The sequence below is a fragment of the Armigeres subalbatus genome, chromosome 2, assembly GCF_024139115.2.
Source record: "Armigeres subalbatus isolate Guangzhou_Male chromosome 2, GZ_Asu_2, whole genome shotgun sequence".
NCBI lineage: Eukaryota > Metazoa > Arthropoda > Insecta > Diptera > Culicidae > Armigeres > Armigeres subalbatus.
Window position 1 is genome coordinate 324,141,045 of NC_085140.1, and position 22,351 is coordinate 324,163,395.

At 39.3% G+C, this 22,351-nt stretch overlaps 1 protein-coding gene across 1 annotated transcript in view; it reads right to left on the bottom strand.

Moving 5' to 3' along the window:
* Positions 1–691: 691 nt before the first annotated feature.
* Positions 692–22,351, bottom strand: part of LOC134209927 (protein dimmed) — a 132,756-nt gene continuing 111,096 nt past the window's right edge. Inside the window, exons 4-5 of the mRNA XM_062685944.1 lie at positions 20,073–20,561; positions 692–727 (exon numbers count right to left, since the gene is read on the bottom strand). Coding sequence (XP_062541928.1) covers positions 692–727; positions 20,073–20,561 — 525 coding nt within the window. The remainder of the gene's footprint in view (positions 728–20,072; positions 20,562–22,351) is intronic.

A 22,351-nucleotide genomic window follows, 5' to 3' on the forward strand; every position in this document is an offset into this window, starting at 1 on the left:
TACAACTATGACTTTAACATAACACAAATTTACTCACTAGGGCCAAAATAGCAATTTTGTTCTAGTTCCCTAGGCCTAGGCCTCTATGATGTCCGCCAAATAGCAAATTGCCATCCGAGGTGCCACGATGCATCTGGTGTACTGTCGCGATTCGCATAAGAATCCCATGTCGATTATTGACGGTTTTGGTTTTCTTCCAGAAATAAGCATAAAATTACCCAATCCTTAAAAAAGTGATGAATAATAGGCTTTGTTCTAGAAATTTTAAAATCAAAACCCATTTGTGCAGCCACATCTAGCTAATTATTCACATAACAGTCACATTCCAGACTTTGATACACTTTTGCACAAAAAAAAAATAGTCCATTCAAAAGTCCATAGCAATGTGTACATGGGACGCTTATGCGAATAGTGGCAGTGTAGTGGCCATAGAAGTCGTCCAACGCAGGCAAAAAAAAAAATAGGGCGGTAAAACAGTAGAATAAACATATCCATTTCATATCGTCATACATTTATGGTTATCTTTGAAGACTCGTGTCAAAACTTTCTTTCATCTGTTCATTTTTTCCGCAACCGTTTTTTGTGGAGAGAATGGCTCGGACGTGTAGTGCTTTACATTGTGAATCAAATGCCTAATGAAGAATTTATCTCCGAGTGTATCAATAGGAACTATCATGAATACCATCGATGCTTAGCTGGATCCATCCGGGTTACTCAGCGAATATCCCTAAAAGAAAATGTTGAGCATTAGTGCACAAAGGAACAGGATACATGCTGAAAGATGCATTTTACGTTAAATCTATGTGTGAAACTCACATAAATCAAGGCCACTCCTCGAAAAGCCGGTCCTGGAAAAACCCGGAGTTACACAATAATGGATTAATTTGGTGAGGCTGTACCTACTATTATTAAAATTTCAATTATAAAAAAAAACTATATTCGCGCTGAATTTTAAATCTGGAAGTTTGTTTGTGGTTTCATTATCCATCTGAAGCAAGTATTGTAAGCAAAAGTGACCTCTGATTGCTCATGAAATACCAGGCAGTCTGAAATTGGTCACTTGAGCCGCAGTAGAGCTAGCACCTTGTAACTAAATCTGACTGTAAAGTCAGCTTTTTCCATAACATCACTGCCAGTCAGTGTCCGTTAGGTCCGTTAAGGTCCGTTCATAGTTGTCGTTAAACGAAATCCCGACAATCACCTTTTTTTCAGGCCACAAAGTGTACTAACCCCTTAAAGCACGTATTCCACCTAATAAGTAACAGCTGCTCAGATTCTTACAATATGCTGTGAATTCTGTGATTATGTTAGAAGAAAGCACGTTTAGAATAAATCTAATCGTTTTGCCTATTAAGTAAATGGGAAATATTAACCCTGTACAACCCAAATGTTTGTACTCGCTCAAAATCAGTATTTTGCTTTCAAAAATCGATCTGACCACGTTTTGGGCAATTAATTTTTTTATTCGCTATTTCATCCATTTTAAATTTTGATTTTTTAGAATTTTGTAATTAAAATTTAGTATTTTCCATACAAACTTCAAACTGCGTGTGCTCGTTCAAATTACATCCAAATTAGCTGAAAAATAAGGAGGATTAATAAAATGGCAAATACAATCTTTTAAGCCAAAATTTGAATCACTTTAGTGTGATATCATTTGAATAACATCATGCCGGGCCTCTGGGACACAACTTCTTGACGCGCACACATTTAGATCATTCCATTTTGGGACAGGACGACATAGACGGTAGGTACGGTGACAAATAAAAAAGCAAATCGTGAAATCGTGCGTGATCCCATTCCTCCAAGCCTCCCCGTTGCCTGACTGACTGTCTTGAGCTGTTGCACGCCCGGACGTCTCCAATCCTGTAGTCTTCTGGCATGTCTGGTTTCTTGTTGATAGAATTATCTATTTATCTTTGAGCAAGCACAAAGGCCACATAGGTGATGGTATTACTTGGGATGCTTCTTTTCTCTTCGGTTTTTTTTCGATGATGTTCCTCATACGAGATGGTTGTTGGAATGTGGGCAGGTTTCGGTGGCTTTCGATGGGATAAGAGTGCTTTGATGCGTGACCTGTATGTCGTGCGTACTTATAAGGGCTGTTATCCACTAAGGGATAAGCAAAAAAACGGGGGGTGAAGTGTGTTCGGCCATGATTGTGGGAAGTATATGAAACGTACACCTCTCAGTGGCCTAATAGAGATGATAAGAACGTAAATGATTAACCTCCGATACTCATGAATCTGTCAACACTACATACAATGTACAACTAGAAGCCAAATTATTATAGGTCCATGATACAATTGGGATTGAGAATTCCGCACGATCCTTTTCTTGCAGTTCGTAGTGGCTGCTATTTTTTGTTATCTGAATTTAAAAATAGAGAATTTAAATAGTCAATTTACAAAATATTCACATTGATCAATAGCCAAATCAAATATTTTTTATACAATTAATAATCTATTATCCCTAAGTTATGTTGCTTGAATTTTTTTTTATTACAAAATGAATCAAATACTTTTAAATTTGAATAATTTTCATAGAAGTTTTCCATGATAACACTGAAATATTTTATCAATAAATTCTGCAATTGAATTTGGACCTGATGTTTTCCCTATTTTTGACAACAATCAGCAAATTCTTCAGGCTAGTTCAAGCCGCCGTACTTTTTGGATTTTGTTTTGTATTAGATTTACAAAAAGACTCAGAATGACAAGAATTTATAAAATATTGGAAGTTATTTGTATGCATTTCTATTGCTATATAATGATCATTTTGGATTGCAAATGAGTTTGAAGACAACAGACAATTCTGTTCTTTCCCATACCACGAAAGAATTGGCCAACTGCAAATGCTTTTTTAAAAGATAAATAAAAAATAGTATGAACTACGAGTCGTTATTATGAAGATGTATTGCTCAACATTTTCACATTTGAGAACAAAAACTCTTATTCTTATTTGTTTTGCTAAAAACACATAGAACCAGATCTTAATCTTTATTCCAATTTTTGTACAGACATAATCCATTGATTAAAAGAAACACTCGGATCAGTTTCCATTAAAGCTTACTACCATTACGGCCGGGCAGCTTCCCATTATTGTCGACAGAGGGTGCAACCCATCGCATAGAAAGAACAGCAAACACCTAAATGCATTTCTTATTACTGTTCTGCGAAGTAATGACATAAAAGGCATTAGTGGACACACAACAGTAACAACAATGAAACGATACGGATTCAAAGTGCAGGAGCCGTCATCCAGCTGTCAGATTTGCCCCTCCACTACTGTTTCGCTGTGCTATGTGGTGCTGTTCCAGCGAGAAAACTAACTTTATTAAAAACATCCATTAAAACATATCATTAAATTTTCCCGCTTTCCTTTCAGTAGCATCTGCCCTCTTTTCAGTCTGTTTCCGAGCGGGAGCTGGACATTTGGTGTCGAATACTTGGGAGACTGTGTAGAAGAAGTTGTGGAAAATAATTCTATTGTTTCCTGAGATTTATTACCTTGATCTTGGTTAAGAATGAGCGTCAAATAGTAAACCTGGAATTATCAAGGATTTTTTCTCGCCTGAAAAAATCCAGGAATTATCAGGGAATTTTTGATACAATCAGGGAAATTTCAATATTCGGTAATCAATGCATCATGAGTGAAACTTTTTTAAAAGATGAAAATGATCCAGAACTTTGAATAAATGTAAAATTTCAAATGTCAAATCATACAATCAAAAATGTATTGATCATTTTGGATCGTTGTTTCGATCTATGGGCAAAAAAAGGCTTTGGAGAAATCTAGGGAAATAAATCAGGGATTGCTTTGATTTTTTTTTTGTGAATTCCCTCGGAAATTCTTCAGGAATTTACTTACTTACTTATGGATCCTGTACACCTCCGGTGGTGCAAAGGGCCGACTTGAAAGATCTCCATCCTGAGCGATGCCCGGCTATCGCTTTAACCTGTTGCCAGGTTAGATTTCGGTCGACTTCTTTTATTTCTTTATTGAGGCTTCGCCGCCATGAGCCTCTGGGTCTGCCTCTGCTGCGATGTCCCGCTGGGTTCCAGTCTAATGCTTGCTTACAGATTTCGTTTCCGCCCTACGTAGAGTGTGGCCGACCCAGCCCCCACTTCCGATCCCGAATTTCTGTTGTTATCGGCCTCTGGTGACAACGACGATGGAGCTCGTTGTTTGAGATCCAGTTGTGAGGCCACCAGGCCCGAATTATATACCGCAGGCATCTGTTAATGAACACCTGCAGCCGTTGAGTGTTCTCCACTGATACACACCATGTTTCGCTAGCGTATAACAGCACAGATTGCACGTTAGAGTTGAAAATTCGTATTTTGGTCGTTCACCTATCTGCCTGTTTTTCCAGATGTTTCCTAAACTCGCAAAGGCAGCCCTTGCTTTCTTGATTCGTGCGCTTATGACGATCTTGGTACCTCCGTCTGACGCCATTTCGCTTCCAAGATATTGGAAGCTTTCAACATTCTCCACTGGTTGCCCGACTACTGTGAAACTGGAAGGAGTCACCGTGTTTACATCCAACGATTTGGTTTTGTTGACGTTGATGACTAAACCTGCCGAGGAGGAGCGATCGGCAAGGTCGTTGAGCTTACTCTGCATATCAGAGCGCCGTTGCGCGAGGAGTGCAACGTCATCCGCCAATTCGAAGTCGTTTAGGTGCTCCATGGTTATAGGCTGCCATAACAGCCCGCGGTTTGGTTCACGGTCAATCGCATCTACCAGAATCTCATCGATTACGATGAGGAACAGTAACGGTGATAGAATACATCCTTGCCTCACACCAGCTACGACCCGGATAGGGTCGGACAGGACCCCATTGTGCAGCACTCTACACGAAAAGGCCTCGTACTGTGCTTCGATGAGGCCGATGATTTTCTCAGGAACCCCTTGCGTCTCAGGGCGCCCCACATATTCTCGTGATTGAGACGGTCGAAAGCTTTTTCGTAGTCAATGAATACCAAGTAAAGGGACTCTTGGAATTCGTTAACCTGCTCCAAAATGATGCGGAGCGTGACAATATGGTCCACACAGGATCTTTCCGGCACGGAATCCGGCTTGCTGCCGCCGGAGAGTCGCATCGATCTTCTCCTGAATCCGGGCTAGATAATTTTGCATAGAACTTTGAGAACGGTACACAGCGACATAATGCCTCGCCAGTTATCGCATACAGTCAGGTCACCCTTTTGGGCACCTTCACTAAGATACCTTGCATCCAGTCGACCGGGAAAGTTGCGGTGTCCCAGATATTACGAAATAAACGATGCAGTAGTTGAGCGGATGTCATGGGGTCAGCTTTGAGCATCTCGGCTGATATGCGATCGACCCCTGGGGCTTTATTCGATTTCATGCTTTGGATGGCTGTTTGAATCTCTAGCAGTGATGGAGCTTCGGTATTGACACGTGTTATACGTCGGATCCTAGGCAGATCATGCCGAGGTGGTGATGGCCTGGTTGGCACTTGAAAAGTTGTTCGAAGTGCTCGAACCAGCGTTTCAGCTGGTCAGTTGGGTCGGTCAATAGCTGATCATTCGCGTCTTTCACAGGCATCGTTGCATTCATCTTCGCCCCGCTTAAGCGTCGTGAGATATCGTAGAGGAGGCGAATGTCCCCGGTTGCGGCGGCTCTCTCTTCGTCGGCCAGAGAGTCTGCCCACGCTCGCTTGTCCCGTCGACGCCAGCGAGCGTTTTACTTCCTTCTCAAGAGCCGTGTATCGTTGACGGGCTAAGACTTTGGCTCCTCTGGTTTTCGATCGCTCTATCGCGGCTTTGGCTTCTCTTCGCTCCTCTATCTTCCTCCAGGTCTCATCGGTGATCCATTGTTTTCTCTGGGTGCGTAGTTCGCCCAGATTGTTCTCGCTGGTGGCGATGAAGGCATTCTTGATGGCGGTCCATTGGTCTTCCACGCTGCCACCTTCCGGAATATCTGCAGCACGCGCGTCTCCAGTTCTTCAACGGACCGTTTCACCGTGGCATCTTCCAGTCGGCGTGTGTTGAATCGTCGTCCAACTCTTTCCTCCTGCCGACGAATCCGCGCAATGCGCAGGCGTATTTCGCCGATGAGGAGGTGATGATCAGACGCGATATCGGCACCACGTTTATTCCGTACATCAAGAAGGCCCTGTTTCCATTTTCGGCTGATGCAGATGTGGTCGATTTGATTTTTCTGTAAAGCCGTCACGGGAAACCCACGTGACCTTGTGAACCGGTCGATGAGGGAAGAGCGATCCCCGATCACCATGTCGTTATTACCACAAAATTCTGCGAACAGCTCTCCGTTTTCGCTCATTTCTCCGAGACCATGGCGTCCCATAATGCGCTCATGGTTCGAGTTGTCGGATCCGATCTTCGCATTGAAGTCGCCCAAACAGATCTTGATATCACCCTTCGGAATTCTATCTACGACGGCATTGAGTTGACTGTAGAAGTTCTCTTTGTCTTGCAGATCGGCAGCATCGGTTGGCGCATAACATTGGATTATAGTAAGGTTTCGGACCCGTGTTCTAAATCTGGCAACGATTATCCTTTCACTTATAGGTTCCCACTTCATAAGCGCAGAGTGTGCCTGAGCGCTTAGTAGGAAGCCAACTCCGCGATGCCGGGGAGCGTGTTCACCTCGTAAACCAGAGTATAGCAGAACTTGTCCCCGACTGCGTTCTGTGTTCTCCAAAGTTTGGCCAACGGACTTCACTCAGTCCCAGGATCTCAAGCTTCATGCGGCGTGCCTCATTGGCAAGTTGTGCCAATTTACCCTGCTGGGCTAGGGTTAAAACGTTCCATGTTCCTATTCGTGTCCGTTGTTTCGCGCTAAGAGTCGTCGCCGTAAAATCAGTCCGTATTCTTTCATTATCGGATTCTCGAACAAATTGATGTTTCGGGAACAGTAGGTTGTTGGCCCAAGGTTCCCTATCCACCGGGATGGGGCTGCCATCTTAGGTATAGCTTCCGGGGAATAGCATTTCATACTCAGCCGCTGGATGCCAGAACAGACGCTGTTGGAGCCGCACCTCCTTGGTGGACAGACGCTCGATCAGTCGGGTCAAATTTATTTAAAGTCCCACCCAACACCAGGACTAGGCTAGTGCGCTTTGAGCGGCACACGGTCGCTTTGATAGGGCCTGCTTGGGGACACATGCAGCTTTTTATAGAAGTTCAACAGAGCCCACTGTCGAACCCCACCACATCCTAGGCAGACCTCACAGTACGCACCCTCTCACTCTAGCTGATGTCAGAAGGACAACAGTGCCCAGGCTGCACTACCAGCTAAGTACGCAACCCTTAGCTGGCGGTCAATTGTCATCGGAAGACCCGTGGAAGCGTGAGTATTGGAACTTGTGAGGACCAGAGCTATGTTAGGCGCCCCTTCCCGGATGTCAACTCACCATTTCGCAGCCCATTCTTCAGGAATGTATATTAAAATATACAAAACTAGCTGACCCGGCGATCTTTGTCTCGCCAAAAATTGATCAATTGTTGACACAATTTTTCGCGTACGCATTTTATCTAGAAAACAAATAGGTTTTTCAACATTATTTCTCTTTTTTGACAGTTTATTATATAAACCTATAGATAATCAAAATTTGAAATTCCCATACAAAATGAACGAAAAACCATTTCATCGAAAAAAATGAGCATTGATCTTCAAAGTATTCCAGTTTCATCATAACATTTTTCCTCCTAAATAGTAGAAGGAAATGAATATAAATTAACAAAAGTTGGACTATCCATTCTAGAGTGATGCGCGGTTAAACAAATGCCAACTTTGTTTTATATATATAATGAAAAATATAAGAAGAAGAAGATAACAATGGGTTTTTTAAAGCGATTCCAATGGAATTTTCGGATGGTTTTCTAAATGAATCACAAAAGGAGTGTCCATAGAAACTATTAGCGTAATTTTCTAAATTATTCCTAAGGAAATGGAGGATTTTCAAATGGAATTTCAAGAGAAATTTCCGAATGGATTTTTAAGGAATTCCTGAGGGAACCTTCAAAGATTTTTGAAAAAAAATCTGGTTTTCGAAGGAATTGACCTTTCTCGTCATCTCGGGTATCTCGTTTTATTATAGTCGATTCTTTGGCTTATTTAAGGTCAATTTTCCGAAGAACCCATATTACCCTCTAACTATTTAAAAAATTGAAAACAAAACTCGAAAAAGTGCTACACGTGTGTTCGTTCAAGGTCGGGCAAATGTAAGGCCAATCTTGAAAACAGCACTTTTTCGATTTTTTTAATTTAAAATTTTAAAAATACTCAGAGGCGTCAGAAAATATGGGTCCCTTGGGAAAGTTGACCTTAAATAAAACAAAGAATCGATAAAGCGAACAAAAATTTGTTACAGGAAAGGTCAATTTCAAATAGATTTTTCAAAAACAATTTTGTGTGAGATTCTTTGTATTAAGCGTTTTGTATCAGATCTCGCATGCAAACCGATCAGAGGATGTCATATTTGTTATGTCAGCTCATTGAATTAAGTCGGTTTATTTGGTTTCGACCAATACATCTAAACGAATCTCGTTGGCTCCTCCTAGAGCAAGTATATGAATCGTGTAGAGTAGAGTGGGGCAAGAGTGAGCGTAGGGTAAGAGTACGTTTTCGATTTTTGAAGTAATAAAAAAGATAAACTAGCAGCACTGCATCAGTTTGACAGGTATTCTGGCCAACTGTTATCATGTGTAATTGTCAACGATTTGAATAAAACAACAAGGGAGATATGGAGAAAGATAATGTTTTGGTCATTTTGCTCAAAATAATTGTGTTTCGCAATTAGTATTCCATTACCATATACACGTTCAATCAGGTGAACATTATACCATTTCGATAACCTATTGTATAGAGTACTTTATGGTGCAGAACACCAATCCAGTTGTTTTTCCGAGAAGTGAAAACCATTGCTTAAATACATTTTGGGACTGTGGGGTAAAAGTACGCAGGAACGGGTGGGGCAAGAGTACGCATGTGAATCTTCATGTTCTGATGTTAAACCCGTATCTCCGGCCGAAATGAGACTACTTCCAAAGCGTAAAGATCCACAACTAGGAAAAAGGGACAAAAATCGAAAATTATCATAAGTTTTAAGGATAAGTTGAAGTAATTTGGTGTTAGAAAGGACTTAGCGAACAAAGCACTGAAGCGAAATAATGAAATTGCATTAGGACTTGATGTACATCTAAACATAGTACGAAACACAATTTCATCTAAATTATAATTTTATTTAATCAATAGAAACATCCATGAATAACGCAACGCTTAGCTGGGAGGGGTTGCGAGATGTATGACGATCAATACAATTCTTTAGAGGATTCATACAAAAAGTGTAAGATAGAGGAAGGGATAATGAAATATGCAAATTTTACGTTACGTGATTGGTGGACTTTCTTTAAGGATAATTCCTTTGTTTACGCTAGAGATGGGCAAGACGGATCACTCCGTTGAACGGATCTGATCTGGGTCGTTCAATCTAATGATCCGGATCTTTCATTCGGATCAGATTCTTTGAATAATACGGGTGAGGAGGTGCAAAATGGTGAAACGGTTGTCATTCAGGATCATGCTTTGGACACAGAAAAAATGCTGAAAACTAATTAGCGCGTAAAAAATATATTCACGGAAAATTACACTATTTCAAGTGGACATGGATCTTTTCCAACAAGTACGTCCTAAATTTATGCAATTTCTATAGTATTATGTCAATTCCCATAGCATAAATGAAATAAAACTGACATAATACAATTGAAATTGCATACATTCAGGCGATAATATCGTTTAGATTTACCCTCTTTTCGGCGTTCCCTTTATGTGCATTACTTTTCATGTAAATTTCAACAACTTTTTCTATCTGTATACAAACATTTCATCACCCTCTCGATCACAAGCTAATATTACATGTATAAAGAACCCACGATAAACCTTTCATTTTGACATTTCCCTACAAATAGTCAGATAATTTGCTGATCTGGTGAACCGCATCTTTCAAAAAGTGAGCTACGGATCATTCACTCACAACAAAGATCCGGATCATTTTAATGGTTCCGGATCTGAACGCCCATCTCTAGTTTACGCCACGTGAAACGTAATATATTTTACCTTTGTAGTTTTTGTATATAAAATCGTATCGTATGAAAAGTGCACATTTCTTGGACCCCCTCCCCCTTTGAGAGTTACGTAATCTTTAAACATGCTCTAATATATGTTCATTAAACATCAATTAAATATTATTAACTCTCATTTGTGTTAATATATTCTCAAAGCATATGATTGGATAAATGCGTACTCTTACCCCACCCGATGCGCACTCTTACCCCACCGGTGGGGTAAGAGTGCGTTTTTCACTTGTCTTGCAATAAGGGTTCTACGAAAACGAATCTCAATAATTTCAATATTTTTTCCGCTGGGTAACATATAGGAAGAGTATATGAATCATCGACATTTATTTGATATGCAGAAGCTTGCTTCACAAGGGCCACATGATCGATTGAAAACTAAGTGCGTACTCTTGCCCCACTCTACTCTACACAGCAATATAACTTTGACCCATACAATAATCTTCCCGATTCCATTAAGCTTGATGACGGAAAAGGACACAAATTTGCGTGATGCTAATTTCACTGGTATCACTCATTGCTATCCCTATTTTCTAGTGACCGGTGACTTAATACAAGGGCCTGCCGTTTACTTAATGCAATCTGTGCATATGTCGCAAATTATGGCAAACTGTACGCGAAACTAATGCAATAGGTATTGCAATCTCTAGTTGGGTGTAAAGGAAATTTCAAAAGATTTTTCAAAGAGGGTTTAAAAATACCCCAAACGAATTTCCAAGAAATTCCGTAGAGGGATTTCAAAATAAATTTGTAATGTAATAGTTATCTATGGAAATTCTAAAAATACTTCCAAAGGTTTAAAGGAATTTCTAAAAAAATGCTAAAATAAATTGTCTAGGAATGTCCAAAGAAGTTGCCGAAGAAGTGACTGGAGGAATTTCCTTGAACAATTTCCTTTAGGAATTCCAGAAATGATTTCCGAACAAATTCCTGAAGGAATTTATTAAAATTTCAAAAGCAGTTCGTATAGAAATTTTCCAACAATGGGCCAACCATTTGGCTGACCAGACCATTAGGCCGAAAGGGTCATTTTGGCTGAAAGCGTCGTTTGGCAGTAAGAGTCGTTTGGACGAAAGGGTCGTTTGTCAGAAATGGTCATTTGGCCGAAATGGTCGTCTGGCCGAAAGGGTCGTTTGGTCAAAAGGGTCATTTGGCCAAAAGGGCAATTTCGCCGAAGGGGTCATTAGGCCTAAAGGGTCATTTGCCAGAAAGGATCGTTTGGTCAAAAGGGTTATTTGGCCGAAAGGGTTATTTGACCGAAAAGGTCATTTGGCCGAAAGGGTCATTAGACAGAAAGGGTCATTTGGCCGAATAGAACATTTGACCAATTAGGTCATTTAGCCGTACAGGACATTTGACCGAGTAGGTCATTTGAAAAGTGAGAAATTAGGAGTGAGAAGAGAGACGTCTCACTTTTCTCAATTCCTCATTTCTCACTTCTCACTGCAAAAAGTGAGAAGCGTGAAGTGAGTATGGAGACGTCTCGCTACCACCTTCGCACTACTCACTTTTCACAGAAAGAAGTGAGAAATGAGAATTGAGAAAAGTGAGACGTCTCACTACTCACTTCGTGCTTTTCACAATTTACAGTAAAAAGTGAGTAGTGCGAAGTGGATAGTGAAACGTCTCACTACTTACTTCACGCTTCTCACTTTTTACAGTGAGAAATGAGGAATGAGGAATGAGAATTGAGACGTCTCTCTATTTATCATCAGACTAAGGCCGGAGTGGCCTGTGCTGCACATAAAAGACTTCTCCATTCAGCTTGGTTCATGGCAGCACTTCGCCAACCACGCAGTCTGCGGAGGGTCCGCAAGTCGTCCTCCACCTGATCGATCCACCTTGCCCGCTTCGCCTTCTTGTTCCCGTCGGATCGTTGTCGAGAACCATTTTTACCGGATTACTGTCCGACATTCTGGCTACGTACCTGGCCCACCGCAGTCTTCCGATTTTCGCGGTGTGAACGATGGATGGTTCTCCCAACAGCTGATACAACTCGTGCTGATGACGTGCTCGTGACTGATGCTGACGTCTCTGCTCACTCCTAATTAAAGATGGGCAAAACAGATCACTTCGATGAACTATGAACAGTAATTCAGACTAATGATCAACCCGATCGGATCCTTAGAACAGAACGCAAGAAGAATGCAAAATAGAGAAACGTTTGTCACTCAGGCTTACACTTTTGAACCGTACTGTCAATAACTTCACCCTTTCTTATTTACAAGCGTTTGGAGTACTAACTTTGAACTTTTCATTTTATCAATTCCTAACAAATTAAAAAATGATCCTCGAATCATTCATTCACTTCAGAGATCCAGAGTTCCGGATCTGAACGCCCATCTCTACTCCTAATTTCTCACTTTTCAAATGACCTATTCGGTCAAATGGCCTATTCGGCCAAAAACGTTTCTGCCGAAATGGGTTTCGGCCAAACGACCCGTCCCCATTTCCAGTAGAGGTGTCTAATACTTCTACGCTAGTGAAGCTGTAACCATTAAATTTATTTGGCCCAAATATGCTTCTTAAAATTTAGCTTCTATACTGTTTAATGTCCATCATGCTCTAGTGCCTGTTTGACATTAACGGTACCGGTACTTTGGTCCACACAAACTGGATATTGGCCACGCGAACGGGAACGATATAAGCAATCTCATACTTTTGCGTCAACTGTATTTCCGAATGAATTTCTAAAGGAATGTTCAAAGTTGCTCCTGAAGGAGTTTTCAATGGAATTCCTTAAAACATTTCCGAGGAAATTGCTAAAGGGATTTCTAAAGGAACTCGTAAAGGAATTGATTGATTTTCTGAAAGCATTTTGTAAATGTTAGTTATGTAAAGCACCTGGAAAAAACTCTGATGTACGAGAAAGGCAAAACCTGGAAAAATCATGGTCATAGTTTTAACGTAACTACTGAAGATGAGATACATAAGGTTCTAATCGACGGTTCTAAGCCACTTGCAGTCATGATTTGTGGTCGAAATACATACCATATTTATTCTCTACTAAATAGCATCAGTAAACATAGGAGTAGTTAGCCGCAATCGGCTTTAAAGTATGGCTCCCATAGAAAAAATATGTTTTTTAGGGGTAAATGGGGTAAAACGGCCAGTTCTCATAATTTCCGGTTAACGAAAATAGCACCAATCGATTTGTCGTGAATTTTCCTTTAAGGAAGGGTATTTCTCTACCGCAGCAAGTAGCCGAAATAAATAGGTACCTTTTTGGGTCGCTTTTTCCCCACTGTGCAGCGTACGGTTCAGTGAAAAAAATCAGCTGAGGCAGATAATGTCCGAACATGGGTTTCCGGCGAAACTGATTAGACTGATACGTGCAACGCTTGATGGCTGGAAATCAAGTATTCGGATTGTAGACGAAGTGTCAACCTCGTTTGTGACTTTAGATAGATTGAAGTAGGGTGCATGATGCACTTTCGAATTTATTGTTCAACATTGCACTCGAGGACTTCAATATTCTCACATTCTCAAGACCTTAGAGGTTATTCAAATGCTATTCCTAGGATTTCTATAGACTCGACTCCACAGTCTCTCGAATTAACTGTCTGGGACTTCCCCGCATAATACGAGACGTGTGGTCACTTTAGGATTGAGCACAGGCCACATTTACGATCCTTAATTTTAAGCGAATCATTAGAAATCTATAAAATAAAGCTTAGTACACTTTTATGAATTTCACTAATAATATACCGCAATTAGCACAAATAACTGTTGAACGGCAAAAAATGAATATTTGGTATTTTTTATTCGAATTAAATACTAAAACTTAGATGATTATTTCGAAGAAAATACGAATGTTTCTATTAAGGTTTATTGAATTTAATAGACTTTAAATCGGGTACTCGATTGATTCTGGCACACCCAGGTTTTTTACATGGTTTCGTTTTAGTCGTTTAAGACCTTCAGCGTCAATGAAACAACGAGTTAACGCCACAAAAAAAAATTACAAAAAATCAAAGAAAATTCAGGGGGTATTTAAAAAGTTGCGAAAGTTCGGGTTTACCAAGAAATGGATGAATTCCAACCGTGTAAAAAAAAACCTGGGTGTAATTCAATTCGATACTTACTTGATATCGGGTATCAAAGTACTTGGTATCAAATCAGAAGTATCGAGTATTTACTCGTATTTACTAGTATCGATTCATCCCTACACCAAGATTATTAATGGAAACGACACGGTTCAGTGAAGTCCCATCTTTTGAGTAGTTGAAGAAGATTTACGTTCTTGATCTGTTAAAGCTAAGTATTTTTCATTATTTTGCATTCCATTAAGCATACACCAAAGTGCAATAGTGTCGAGATCTTGCTATAATGCAAAGCAGTATGCAAACGAAATTCTTATTCAAAATATTTTCAGATCGTCAGCATAATTCAAGCGGCGGGAACGAAGTCGAATGATAGGTGAGGCAGCCGAATTCATGATTGAACTAGGAGCAGCATAATGCTGAAATAAGGCGGTAGTTTTCAATATGCGGATCTTCCAAGCATCAGGGAAGCCACCCTGCGTGAGAGACAAAATGAACAGCAGACAAACGGGAAGACATCAGAACATGTTTGGATTTATGTTAGTGAAGACATAGAAATTCACAGAAATAATAGCTTAGAAACAAAAAAAAAACCTCCAGGTTATAAAATTGTTGAATTTTAAATAAGGCCAATACAAATATTAAAAACAATTCTGTCCCCCCCCTCGGATTTTTTTTGACCAAAAATAATATTTTGAGAGGGCAACAAAATAAAATTCGGATAATTTGGAGGATTTACATTCTTTAATAAATCCGAGGAGTTATTTGATTTTTTTCATTTTATTAATTATTTTTCATTATACCTCCCCCCTTGACCTTCCGGAGACCAGTAGGATATAATTTTTAATTAAATATTTGTAACATCCTAATAGAGTTAATAATAATATGTATGACTTTGGTATAATATTAATTGGGTTCGTAGCTATAATAATTATTTTTGGAAGAATACGTAATATTTCTCATGAAGTAATCTTGATTACACCTCCCCCGAGCTCCAAGCTGGCGCCCTTGGCGGAGTCCAACCGCGTCGCTAAACAATGCTGGAAAAAATACTATGTTTTTTTAAGCTATTGATTTTATCATTCGTGTTGCTTCCTGATCTCAAGCCTTTTATATTTTGCACGTGCAGCCTTAACTACAACCTGGTTTCTGCTCTAGTAAGAATAAAAAATAAACAATATGCAGTGATGTTTCTGTAAACGCTATGGCTTATGCTATTTTGCACAAAGAGAGTAACTATGCCTTTCATTGTTTCTGTATACATCAATTTATATTCGCAAGTTACATGCTAGCAAATTAAATTTTAATTATATTAAGATTCATGCTTGCAGTCTAAATTCAAAATTAATATACAGGGGAAATGTTGTTTTGGGTTTTCAAAAATTCTGCATTATTTTTTACGCTATGCATAAGTAGGTATGTTTGAAACAGAAACCAACGAAATTGTACTATGCTCATTTGTTTTGATGATGTTACGACCGTGATGAGAAAATGAATTTTTAGTGCGACGTAGCAAAAGGCCGCTGGTTAAAACTTTTATTGAAAGGATTACCTACACAACTTTTGGCCCTTTTATGGAATTGTCTGTGCAATTTAAAAATGCAAACATTTCTATAAGACAAGGCATCAATTTCATTGACAGAAAGTTTCAGCATTGCGTATTAAGGCTCCCCCAAATACATGCGATGTGACAATCGCGACACGATTATTTATATTGCGTGGCGACTGTGATTCTGTCGCCGTTGGTATGGAAACTTAAATAAAACATTGCCTGCAGTGACCCTAAGATAGAATCGCGGCGACTAGTTGTCGCCTTCGCTGTGATTAAATCGACCAGATCTGGGGGAGCCTTTATATGTCATGTATAAAATGATAAATAATAATGGACCATGCGTCTCCATGGTATTTAACTTAAGCGCTTAAGCGCTGAATAAACAAGCCTCCCCGAATATCTTAGAATTATGAGAGAATTAAGGCTGCCCCAGACCTAGGCGATTCCATCGCCGCGACGGCATCAACTAGTCCCCGCAATTCTATCGTTGCGTTGAATCGCTGTAGGCAATGTTCCATTTACGCTTCCATAACAACGGCGACAGAATCGCAGTCGCCAAGTGATAGAATCGCGTCGCTTGTGTATATAGGGACACGGCAGGAATTTCCGTTCATCTTCGTAGGGATTAAACTCAACGAAAGTAACGTCCATTTGCTAGAACTCCACTATACGTTTAGAACTCCGGAACGTTTCGAACGGCAAAAAGAGTTGTACGACTCGGCAACCCTCGTTGGATAAATATCTACTACGAGTGTTGGTGTTGGAGAAATTATGATTTGCAACGAGTTGCACACATTTTTTTTTTTTTGCACAGCTTGAGCTTGAGCTTGAGCTTGATTGACTGCTCGTAGTTGCTACTCCATTATGACCAGATCAGCTGTTCTTGCACAGGGAACCCAACAGATGTTTGCTTGGGACTAGCTCACATCTTCAATGTACAAGTACTGGTGATCTCATTTGTAAGGTCATACTGGCGCCTGCCACGTCAGAATGCAAGTCAATGTAGGGAAGGGGGAGGAAATGATGATGCAATCACTCGCCCACTGCAAGCCGAATATACCTCTGCACTTGCCACGAGTTCATGCGGAATTTGTTGGAATTTTTGGGTTAGGTTCGAGGGGCAGAGGTCCGTCTTGGTTAACGAGCTGCCAATGTGATAGATAGGAGAAAGCAACTGATGGAATTTCTAATTGGATGTTTGGAAATGCGCTTTATAGTTCATTTCCAATTCTAGCAGATTACTGTTAGAATATTCAAGTTGAAGGTATAGGAATTGAGATGGAAACGGTATGGAAGCCCATTTCCAGTTCTAGCGATTGCTAGAACATGAGAAATATACAAAGTAGGAGAATGGAACGAACCTGGGATTGAACCCACGACCTCTTGCGTATGAGGCAGAAGCAGTAGCCATATGACTACCAAGCCCGCTTTGCATACACTATTTTTTTTTGCACAGACGAAAATTTTTTTTTTTGTATTTCTTTATTAGTGAGACTTGCAGCTCTTCTCTGGAATACGAACAATGGTCTTATAATATGATAAATCTGTTCCAAAATGTTTCAGTCTGAGTTAGTTCACTTGCGGGGCCCTCCTTAGCCGTGCGGTAAGACGCGTGGCTACAAAGCAAGACCATGCTGAGGGTGGCTGGGTTCGATTCCCGGTGCCGACCTAGGCAATTTTCGGATTGGAAATTGTCTCGACTTCCCTGGGCATAAAAGTATCATCGTGTTAGCCTCATGATATACGAATGCAAAAATGGTAACCTGGCTTAGAAACCTCGTAGTTAATAACTGTGGAAGTACTTAATGAACACTAAGCTGCGAGGCGGCTCTGTCCCAGTGTGGGGATGTAATGCCAATAAGAAGAAGAAGAAGAAGTAGTTCACTTGATTATTATTTCCTAGAAATCATGTTGCTGTAGAAAATATTATGTGCCATGCTATCGTGCCATTATTCCAAACTCAACAAACCATGGAATAGGCAGTTTTATCACTCCAACACGAACTGTAAAACCAGTGTTTTTTGATCCGGAACTGAAATATTTTTTGTTTTATTTATGTAAAAACAGGCCCGACCCAAAATCACCACTTAACATGTTTTTACTTTCTTTTACAATGCATTATTAGGTACTCAGTAAAGATATTCTTTTAATTTTCAACGGATTACAGCTTTTGGAGGTTTTTTTTACAAGCTTTCACGTTAGATTTTCGTAAAAAGCCATGGATGGTCGTCACCTTTCTTATGCACCCTTTGCTCGTTTTGCACCAAAACACATTTTCTAAACCCATTTCAAGTGCGTAAGACAGTTGCAAAACTTTGCCGTTCTGAGTTGGATTTAAATGTGATTATAATACAGCCTTGCACATTTTGTGTTTTAATTTTTGCATAAGCATGACGTGTCCAGAACCAGGTCTTTGCCGAAGTATTTTTGTAAGGTAGCTAAGGTTGTCGAAGTATACAGCATTACCTCAATGGGAGTGTAAAAATAGATTCAATGTTGACACAAACATGTAATTGATTCTTATTTTATCGTCACAGGGGACCTAATACAGCCTGCTGTTGATTTAACGCAGTCTGAAAATTTGTTGCAAATTAGGGCAAACTGTACGTGGAATGAATACAAGTTTGTAATAAAATGTTGCAATCTCTGGTTGGGTGTAAGTACCCGGCCTTGCCCAGGATTGCCACTATGATTAAATAATTTATATAAATTCTTGACATAACCTAGGAAATAATCTTCCCGGGAGAAGTTGTTTTTCCGGAAATGTTATTTTCGGGGACATGATATTTCCGAGGAAATGCTATTTTTGAGAAAATATTAATTTCGGGCAATTTTTATTCTTGAGAAAATCTCATTTTCGGGGAAATGTTCTATTCGTGGAAATGTATTTTTCAGGTAAATGATAATTTCGGGATTGTGTCTGTGAAATATCATTTTCGGGAAAATGCCATTTTCAGGGAAATATTATATTCTGGAAATTTTTCAAGTTGGATAATTGTCTTTCAGAGAAATGTAGAATACAAAATACCTCGCATGAGCTAAAGAATGTGGAATTAGAATATATGTTGTACGTCCGTTATGCTTAACAGGCTAGTGTTGGTAAAATCTTTAATTCTTAAATCTTATAAGCGATGCAAATCAAGCGCCAGTCAAACCCCATATTAGAATCATGCCCAGAGAATCGCTCGTGATTAGACTCGCGATTTGCATCATTGCAAGATTTTTGTCATGAGACTTAAAAAAATGGCAAAATGAACTTGTATTAAAGAAATTGTGGTTGAAAGGGGCTAAATAAGCCTTAGCATTGCCCAAAATCTGTTGAAAGGGTTCAAAGTTCAGGATAATGATATCAAAACATAACTATTTAGAAGAACTCCATTTCCTGAAAGTTTGTAAAGAATCAGACTTCAGGAAAATTTTTGATGGCCGTGTTTCCAATTTGTTTCGAATACTTCAATCACTTGGCCATTAGTCGTATTGTGGTTTGAACTACTGTGACGATAGTTTAATGATGGTTGAAACTACGGGCAACAGATTTTCATAAACACTTATTACTTGAAAAATCCAAAAAGACATGAAAAATTTTTTTTCTTTATAAGTTTGGATTAAATATGAAAATTACCTTTGTTTTATACTCGATATGTAAACAAAATACTTAAGCCATGTGCATGTAGCCATTTTTCACTTTACAGAAATGTTATGATTCTGAAATATTGTAAATCTGTTATTAATAGTTCAAATCATGGTACGGTTTTACACTAGTTCAAACCATGATTGGATTTCTTATTTGATTAGTAAGGGAAGATTTTTATTTTTATGGTATGGTATAGAGTTTTAGAAAATGTTTTTGCCCTATTTATTGAATCAAATTTCAAAAAAATGTTTTGCATTGCAAGAAATATTTTCAAAAATAATAAAAAAATAAAAAAATAATCGTATTGAGCTTGCAATTCTTTCATGGCCAATTTGCTGTACATATTTTCAATAGCACTCTTAGTTCAGCAAATTATGATACATGAAAGAAACTACACAATTTATCTTGTATGCAATCAGCTTGAAATAAACCTTGATTGAATTCAATGAACCACACACTTCCCAAATGCACATAACGCTACACATTCTCGCCCAAACAAGCTTAGAAAGAAAAATCTGATCGCTTCCCAGCCCATTGTTAATGCATTTGAAAAGAAAGAAAGCATAAAAAACCCACCGCCCCAATAAAAGTGGGCGTTTACATCATTTGAAATGGATCCTCGTAGAAGCTGTTATCAATATCTATACTACTTGCATTGTTGTTGTTGCTGCCGCCGTTGTTGTTATTGTTGCTGTTGTTGCTACTATTTCTATTACCGTGGTGCTGCCATTACAGCCGTTACTGCTACTGCTAGCGCTAGTAATCCTGTTGAAATCCACCATGCTGATGTTGTTGTTGTTATTGTGGGTATTGTTGTTGCTGCTATCGTTGTTATCACTACCCCTGTGGTTGTGCTGGGGGAGAAGCTGATGCTGACACATTCCGTTGTTCAGTCCATCAAGTATGGACATATTGGACGAAATCTGATCTGGGTGGTGGTGGTGCTGTTGCTGAGGATGTCGAAGATCGGTGACGTCCGTTTTCAGGATGCAGTTGTTCTGTAGTGCATTCGTCGTAACCGAGGCCACCGGGGATGCAGCGATGACAGCACCGCCACCCCCGCCGCCAGAGGATGTGTCCCCTTCACCTCGCATGACGATGATGACATCGGTGAGGGCGGTAATGTAGTTCTTGGCCAGGGTTAGCGTTTCTATCTTGGACAGGCGACGTTCTTTCTTGACGTGCGGTATGACTTCTCGTAATGACTGTTGATGAGACGAAGAGCAAAGAAGTGGTAGAAAGTGTGAGTTTAATTACTTGTGTCGGTATCAATTACTGTCGTCAAGAACAGAGAAAATTAAACACTTCACCCAACGACAGAAGATTCTCGTTTCTGAAATGGTCTCTTGGTTTTACGCTGTTATTTTTTTTCAATTGACGCATTAAGAGCATCTTAGGGTATATAGTAATTCAGGGTGTGTTCTATCTGGTAAAACCTGGAAAACCTGGAATTATCAGGGAATTTCTCCTCACCTGGAAAAATCCTGGAATTATTAGGGAACTCCTGACATAATCAGGGAAATTCTATCAAAGGATGAAAAAAATCCTCACAAATATTTGAATAAATATTCTAATCGTATCTATTAAAAATGTAGTGAACGTTAATGGATCGCTGTTCCGCAAAAAACTTTTTGCCATCTTCAAAATAATTCCTTGAGAATTTCCGAAGTTATTCTTGGTGAAATCTAGGAATTTATTCGGGGTATCAATTAGACATTGCTTTGTAAATTCTTTTGAGTATTCCCTCGGAAATTCTTTAGGAATATAATAAAAAATACTAAATTAGTTAGGATTTTTAAAAGCAGTTCCTAGAGGAACTTCGAAAGGAATCTCGGGATCAGTTTTTCAAGGAATATCTGGATGAATTTTCCCAGAAATCACCTGAAGAGATTTTTGAAAAAAAAGTTTGAGTGATTTGTGAAGAATTTTTGCTAAAGGAATTCTCGAAATAATAGCCGAAGAAATCCCGAATGGATTTTTCAATGGAGTTTCTAAAGGTATTCTCGTCGAATTTCCAAAGAATTTGTAAAAAGCAAAATATCCGGAAAAACTCCTCCAGGTGTTTTCTAAAGTTTTCCTCAAGATACTTCTGCATGAGTTCCTAAAAAATCGCAAGGAATTTCAAAAGAATACCCGAAGCATTTTCCGAAGGTTTTTACAGGAAAGCCATACCAGTAATAGAACGCTGGTGGCGCTTTGTAACCATTAAAATTATTCTGCCAAAATCTACTTAATAACCTACTCAGATTACGATTAGATTATTTATCGTAACAAATATCGTGTTAAAGTGGAGAAAGAATGTATGGGGATGGCATCAGGTTGTTGTTTATCATGATATTTATGATCATAAATGGCGTTATCTGAATAGGCAATAAATTGACTGGGACCGCTTGACACTTATAGTACCGGTACCTTGGCTGCTAGGGTCTAAACAAACTAAATGTTGGTCACGCGAACAAGAGCCACAATAGTAATCTTCGGTATACCTGTGTTCATGTATATAAGGACGTTAGGCATAAAGGATGTTAAGCATAAATGCCCAAAAACAGCCCACGACATAAAAAATGTAGTATTACGCCTAACGTTCTTATGCCTAACGTCATGGACCCAATCACCTAATCTCATATTTTTGCATCAACACATTTACTGAAAGAGTTTTCGCAAGAAGTTCTGAAGGAATTCTGAGGAAATTCCCAAACATATTTCCGGAACAATTCCTTAAGAGGGTTTCTACCTTGAAAGGAGGTCGCGCTTCATCGCGAACTGACTCTTAAGTTTCTCTTAAAAAATAGCTGGAATAAAATTCATAGGAATTTGCGAAAGAATTTTTAATTAAATTTCCAAAGAAGGCATTTAAAAACAAATCGCCAAATGCATCTCTAAAGCATTTTCCGGAACCATTCCTTGAGATGTTTTCTAAAGTTTTTGCAAAGAAATATTCAAATGAAATCCTTGGGATTTGGGAAGTTCTAGGGGAAATTATGAAGCAATTCTT